This window comes from Fopius arisanus, unplaced genomic scaffold (assembly GCF_000806365.1).
Source record: "Fopius arisanus strain USDA-PBARC FA_bdor unplaced genomic scaffold, ASM80636v1 scaffold00130, whole genome shotgun sequence".
NCBI lineage: Eukaryota > Metazoa > Arthropoda > Insecta > Hymenoptera > Braconidae > Fopius > Fopius arisanus.
In genome coordinates, this window is record NW_011887869.1 from 135658 (window position 1) to 142898 (window position 7241).

Consider the following 7241-nt stretch of genomic DNA (forward strand, 5'->3'; position numbering starts at 1 on the left):
AAATTAATAAACAATCAGTTGTCTGCGTACTTTTTTAGTAAATACATTTTGTTATTAGCATAATAGTTTAACAGTCCATGAATTCATCCCTGTCCCGAAATATATTCTTCCATGATATATAATAAGCCATCAATTACAATGTTTTTTTTTATTTAAAAAATGGGTAATCATCCTCCTTAAATTGAACATAAAAATGATTGACAATAGATGAAAATTGACGTGGTATGAATGCGCGCTCGTCTGCTAGAATACTATTCTGTAATTCATTAATACACCATTAATGATGAGTGATAGACTAATGACAATAGACTATATATGACCTACAATCGATTTTGAATCTATTGACAAGGTTGATTCTGACTTTCAATTAAATAATGAAAAACAGGGTGCTGACTTTTTCAAAAAAATGTTTTTAATTAATAAAAAAATAAATATTGACCACCAACGTAAATGATCCAAGGAGTAATACTCTACAAGGTACCTTCAAATGACCGAAATTAAGAAATTAATTAATTTTTAATTACGTGGTGTTAATTATCTGGAGTCCATGTCTTCCTCTCGTGGTGCACAATATACTATTGCTCCTGCCCTCTCGGTATGGTTAATATTCGATCATGATGTGGCTCCGTCGGTGTCTTGCAAGTGGAGAAATTGATGATTTTTTGTAAAATACTTTATTTGAAGTTAAAAGAATGAAAATGATTTCTGAAGTCGGCTGTAATGATTCCTAAAATAATCATCGCCTCATTTAAGATTAGAAAGATTGAAAATAAAAATTACCAGCGGAGTAAGAAATGGGATTTAAATTTCCTCATTTGCAAACAATTATTTATTAGTATCCATGTTTTTAAATCATTTACAACCATATGTACTATATAGAAATATAGACTTCGGGAAATCATTGTCTAGTAAGTACCATTGCTTTTATGGCGCTTTTTCGATCATCAGTCTACACAACCGCCATCTCTTGGCATTTCCACTCTTTTCAAACCTCTCCCGTGACTCATTGGATAAAGACTATTTCCAGGAATAAATTTCCGCCCCTATCCCTAACGGTAAGAAAAAATGTACTTTGGTATGCGGTAAATGCGATTACAGTCATTAGCGTAAAACATGGCGTCAGTATTCCACTGGCATTTTACATCTGAGCATAAGTATCACTGATAGTGAATTATTATTGCACAGTGATAGTCAAGGCGCCAGTGAGTCGATCTGAGAAGTGCCGTTGTCAAAGTAAATAACAACGATTTTTTTTCTCATTCGCCTAATCGAATAGTCATCGCGTTCCTATTGACGCTAAATGTTTGCCAGCACGTGAATCAAGTGTCTGTCTCTCAAACATCACTTCTCTACTGCATCTAAATCCTGATAAAGTTGTTCTAATCGACTTCCAATCACTTGAACGACACGAGAAATAAATAAGGAAGAGGAAAGTTCTCCGGGGGTCACATGACCTAGGATGTTGTGGCCATTGACGTCTTCATCTTGTCAATATTACTGCCACACACAAGGAAATATAAATTGACGTCAAACTAGTCTTGAGAGATATGTCGAACATGAAGCTCAGTATGCAGGACAAGAAGGATTTGGATAAATTTATGAAGTTTTTGGCACTCAAGGCTGCTCAGATTATTGTGCAGTCCAGATCAGGAGAGAAGGTCATTACAAAATGCAAACCAGACTCGTCTGCAGCTGATTGGGTAAATAAATATAGTAATATAGTAATAATATAGTAATTGTGCATAATAAAAACGTAACAACTTCTATGTAACATTTCTATGTGGTACGCATAGATTTTACCATAATTTTAAGATATTGTGTTATCACAACATATTTTATAATAATTTCAGTGTCTGTTGTGTTGATTAGTGAAAGGATCAAATCATGATATTTTTTGTTAATTTATAGAATGAAAAAAAAATGTAAGGTTGTTCTTTAAGAAAATTTGAGCATCTCTGTCAGCTCCATATCTTGTTCAAAAATAAATACTGAACAGAGACTGTGCAATATTTATGAGATTCCTCTTTGTAGAAGATAATTGAGAACAAGAGAAAGGAGTTCGGAAAATCTTAATATCTTTCATAAATTTCAAGATATTTAATAAGAACTGATTTTGAAAAACGGATTGTTCTACCAATCCTTTCCTTTTAATTTGAGTGCATTTACGCATTTTTCAACTCTGCAACTCAATTTATAACCCGTATTTAGAAATATTTTACACTGACAAGATAAAATTCAAATCAATGATTACGTTCGGTTGATAGTACATGCGCGCCTTAATATGAACATGCATCTAAATTCCATGAATACAATAGGCTGTGATGGTTTTAGTTCAATCTGGCAGTTCCCGATCTTCCCGAAGTCCTAGCAGAAGCCAAAAGAGTTCTCTGTGCAGAAATAGTGAGTTCTGCGATCCCTCTTTGCATTGAAATTTCCTTGAGGACTGTGGAAGGTGACACGATGGTCCTAGAAACCTGGAGTCTGGGAGTTTTACCGGAACAAAACGATCCCACCATCAGAGTCACCTATACCGTATACAATCGAATGGGAATTTTATTAAAATCATTGGTGTCTGTTTCGAGAGTCACACCGGCTTATAAATTAAGTAGACGACAAGGACCCGATTCTTACGTTATTTGCTACAGAATTTATATGGGAGAACCTCAGTTACACACGTTAGGTAAATATGAACAGCAATTTGATGTTATTTTTAATTGATTATATAAATATTTTTGAATATTCTGGATATGTCTCTGTTTTTCTTTTCCTCGTATCTGCTGTAGATGAAGAAGATGAAAAATTATCATGTCCATTAAATTCAAAGTTATTGATAATTGAAAAAGCACTCATTCTCATATTGAGAGTAGAGTGAAAGAAATTGAGTAACATTCAAATTAGTTATTGTACAGAAGGTATATAATCGCATGCATTTTTGTTCACAGGAGATAATTATAAACACGTTAGGGTAGGCCAATTATGTACACCCGTTGGTACGATACATTTATCAGTGTCATACAGAACTAAAATGACGATATCACCCACTCACACAAGCAGAGATTCCATTATGCTCAAGAGTGATCATTTTCATTCGGATTTAAGCCCTAGACATGCTAGATATCAACAAAGGTAAATAAAACTGATGATTAATGGATTAACATAATAGAGAGTGGAGCAAAATGAAACTGAGGCACAATGAAACACAGAATAAAATGGAAATCATTGAATTTTTATTTTCAATAACTCTCGAAGCATTTCGTATATTTATTATATCCAAATGATAACAATAATTGTTTTCGCTTCTATCGTCTATAACATATTTTCGTATAAAAATTGTCAGGCTTTACAAGAGAAACTTCAAACAATTTTGCCCTGAGCTATTCTTTTCTTCCTTTTTCCAGTGAAGAAACATCAAAATCGTTGAGCGATACAATAAAAGTGGGAGCATTTGTGATAAATAAACAAGTAGTAGTGAATGAGGAAGATCTGGTAATCCCCGATGTCCCATTCAGTTCACTTCTGATACCTAGACAAACATCACCACCGCCGGGACCACCAGCGGAGACAGCAAGTGCACCTACAAGTGCTACCACAGCATCTCCACCGATTCCAGCTCCTTCTGCTAGCAGCATCAGTGCAATAACATCTGATAATCATAATGGAAACGACAAAACAATAATTGATAATGCTACGTCGAAATGTAACTCCAGGAATGGCTCTAGACGGAGCAGCTGCTCCATAACCAGTGCCAATGACGATTTCATTATGGTAGACTTGGTAATTACGTTAATATGCTCAAACTTGCCACTACATTTTCTTTCTATTATTTTGAGGCACTTTTTGAGCTGTACAAATTAACCTCTATCACTTTGCACTGTTATTTCCCTTAATTGATTGATTGCTTTCATAATTTGATGATTATTGCTTCTTCTTTGATAATAATTAATTCATGATTGATAGAAAGATTGATGAAAGAACTTAGATTGTCAATTGTCTTTAATACAGGGATTAAACCACGCAATATTTAAGATAAACATGAAAGCCCAAAGAAAAATTCACTAGATTACTTTGATTGAATATTCGGTGATCTACCCGACATTGACGTGTCAAATGGAAAATTACATTTTATATTCAATATCTCGCAATGTTTTTTTTTTGAATTAGTTTCACGCACGGGAATGTATTGCCAGCACTTAGATGTTACTGAAAATGATATTTGGTTGAAATGAATTGTTATTCTCTAGAAAACTCCATTTGCCGGCACAAACACAAACAGCGATCTGGGTGCCTTCTACAGAGAATGCCAGAGTGCCCCTCAGCTTCAGGCCTTTATGGAAGAACAAACATTATCAGATCAAGTTGGCGACTTGACGAAGCAATTGGAGACGTTTGAGACAAACATGCATAAGTACGAGGATATACTCACTTCGTTATGTCAATCCGACAACAATAATTAGTGAAAGAACGAATTGAGAATTTCTATCACTTGGACAGACTGAGCTTCTCTTTCACTTATGATAAGGCAAAAATTAAGTAATTTATAGATTTGGTTAATGACAGGGGATGAAACAGGATTTTCTCATTTTTCTATACTTCGCACATGAGATTTTTCTAGTCGATTTGAAGGACTTGTTTATACGTAAAAGATTTTAAAATCTGATAAAAATGGTCTTTCGGCATTTTCCTTCAAAAACTTATTTTCGCGAGCCGTAAACTATTATTTATGAATTCATATTATTCACTCATCTCCTGTTTCTTCCCACAGAATTGCTGCAGGTTCATTTATTAGTTATCAAGAATAGAATTCAATCGGCTTTCTATACAAATGTTTCAGTAAGTAAAAAAATGTGCTAGATTTTGCAATAAAAGCAACTTAAGCGAGTTAACAGAATAGGCCTTTGGATTGGGTCTTGAAAAACTGTATTAATGCAGAGTTTTTAATATTTTAAAATTTTTTTTCTTTGTTGAAAGAGAGATTGTTATGCTTATTACCTTTATAAAACAGAATCAATTGAGAAAATATAATTGACACGTTAAAGTGAGGGAAAAAAGTGGTTTGCTATCAATATATTATTATAGTTTTCATTAGACCCATGATAAATTATTGTCTGTATATACTGTAAATTACGTTTGTTGTAATGTTTATTATTGATTGTCATAGGAATATTATTTTTTTTAAATAATACTTATGAATTACATGAGAATTGGTTCATTAATTGTTATTTATCTGTTTATTTGTGATGACCCTTACTCGATGAGAATGAATTGTGTCACTAAATGTCGATATGTTTTAGACTGGAAAAGATCCTTCAAGGAAATGTAACGTAACTTGCTGATCTAAATAAAAAAGATCTTTAAATATATATTTTTCAAAATCAAATTTATCATTGCCGCGATACTCGCGTCAAAAAAACCTTAAATCTCAAAAATTAATGAATGCGTAATGATTGAAATCGCCGTGTAATTACTCAGTACAGAAAACCAAAATTTTAAAAGAATTTCTAACAAAGGTAATTTTGTAATTTTTTAGTGACCAAGTTTTTCATTTTACAGACCAAATTGATGGAAAAATTACTTCTAAAGCATGTTGTATAGTCTTTACAAAAAAGTCTAATTTTCATGCATTCAAAGCATTCAAAGTAATAAAGTAGAAGTTAGAGTAGACGACTCGGAACTGAACCGGAAATGTATTTAAAATGTTCAATTTTTGAGGTTAGAAGTCCCTCAATCCCCTCAATCCATAAAAACATCAACAATGAATCGTGTAATTTTAACATAGTTTAATAGTTCGATCTTTTACTTCATATTAATTACCACATTTAAAAATTGAAAATGCATTGGGAGAAGTTCGTTCAAGTGATTGACCGTAACCTTCGCTCTACAAACTCAAATAAAAAAATGTACAAGTCGAAGACGGAACGTGAAATTATGTCCGTTATTTCGAACAATCACAATATCGCTGATTTGATTTCCTTATGGCTAGACGACCAGCGCAAACAAAAATCATCAAAATCCTCGAAACATGCCAAAGATTCAAAAAACGTTGGAAATAATTTTTTCAAGAAGGGAGACTACCCCAAAAGTTTTTCAGCGTACACAGAGAGTGCGAAATTTTCCTCAATGAATGGGGACGATTTTTCAGTGGCGATAGCCAACAGATCTGCATGTTTATTTCACATGTGCAGGTACGAAGAGTGCCTCAGGGATATTGAAGTGGCCATTGAAACAGGATATCCAAAAAAACTTATGCATAAAGTTCATTTGAGAGCAGCCCATTGTCATATTAAACTGAGAGATTCGAAAGCTGCAGAGGCAGAAATTACTAGAGCTAACGATGTCATTTGTTCTGATCAAAATCTCTCTACAACTGTGAAGGGTGAATAAAGGCATTAATTTATATTTTTAGAAGAATTACATCGGCAGGGCATTTTTTAAGGGAAACAATGCCAATATATTTGAATAAAATTTTTTGTTCGCTTTCTTGATGGAATGAAAAAAAAGAAGGGATAATTTTCAAAAATTTGAGCTGAAAAATAGCTAGAAAAATAGAGTATTATTCAATTCTTCTATTATACATTTGTTGCGGAGCATTTCAATTTCGATTTTAAAAATTTTTTATCACAATCGGTTTTTTTACAAACATGACTCGATTATTTCCACTGCTTCTTCTAATATTCATGGCAATGTTATGGAATATATATTAGTTAGCCAGTAGCACATATGAGTAAAAAGTCATTGACTTTATAAATGTTAACTCTTATAAAAGGGTCTAGCCGGGTAGGCATAGTGAATCTGCCCTCAACGAATTTCAAGGCACCAACTTTTTGACATACTTATAACTCAAAAAGATAATGCTGGGTAAAATTTCATATCATTATCTTGAATCTTTTTAAAGGAATTCAGAGTACAGTCATCTCTAATTTTCTCAGAGTAGTAGAAAAATCTGTACACATCCAAGTGCATTGGAAAAAAGATTAAATGATACAAAATAGAATTGAGCAAGGAAAAAATATGAAAAAAATATTTCTTACAACTAACGTGTTTTTGATCTTTTAGAATTTCTCTAGATTTTTAAAACCATTCTTAGAATGAGAATAAAAATAAAATTGAAAAAACACGTTTTTTTAATTATTAAAAGTCAGTTAACGCATCTCAAAATTAATTATATATATTGTAGTGCTATAAATGCAGATCCTGATAATCCTGGATAGTAGATTTGATTGTTTCCAATAATGCTCGAGAAA

At 32.8% G+C, this 7241-nt stretch overlaps 2 protein-coding genes across 3 annotated transcripts in view; both read left to right on the top strand.

Annotated features, from left to right (window-relative positions):
* Nucleotides 1-1053: 1053 nt before the first annotated feature.
* On the top strand, nucleotides 1054-5213 carry Atg13 (Autophagy-related 13). 2 transcript variants are annotated; one of them, XM_011313801.1, is made up of 5 exons: nucleotides 1054-1700; nucleotides 2332-2680; nucleotides 2943-3126; nucleotides 3399-3765; nucleotides 4242-5213. In XM_011313801.1, the coding sequence occupies exons 1-5, from the start codon at nucleotides 1548-1550 to the stop codon at nucleotides 4452-4454; spliced, it is 1266 nt and encodes a 421-aa protein (XP_011312103.1). In that variant the 5' UTR covers nucleotides 1054-1547; the 3' UTR covers nucleotides 4455-5213. The 2 variants fall into 2 exon arrangements, with proteins under 2 accessions (XP_011312103.1, XP_011312102.1); XM_011313800.1 differs by having other exon boundaries at nucleotides 1061-1700; nucleotides 3399-3774.
* Nucleotides 5214-5722: 509 nt separating this feature from the next.
* Nucleotides 5723-7241, top strand: part of LOC105271965 (SET and MYND domain-containing protein 4) — a 15513-nt gene continuing 13994 nt past the window's right edge. Inside the window, exon 1 of the mRNA XM_011313802.1 lies at nucleotides 5723-6373. Within this exon, the coding sequence (XP_011312104.1) occupies nucleotides 5830-6373 (544 nt within the window). The 5' untranslated portion in view covers nucleotides 5723-5829. The remainder of the gene's footprint in view (nucleotides 6374-7241) is intronic.

Excerpts from the sequence above, each read along its gene's own strand:
- Atg13 (XM_011313800.1), top strand. The coding sequence starts at position 1,548 with ATGTCGAACATGAAGCTCAGTATGCAGGACAAGAAGGATTTGGATAAA. Across the intron at positions 2,681-2,942 it reads ACCTCAGTTACACACGTTAG|GAGATAATTATAAACACGTT; the intron begins GTAAATATGAAC and ends TTTTGTTCACAG. Across the intron at positions 3,127-3,398 it reads CATGCTAGATATCAACAAAG|TGAAGAAACATCAAAATCGT; the intron begins GTAAATAAAACT and ends TCCTTTTTCCAG.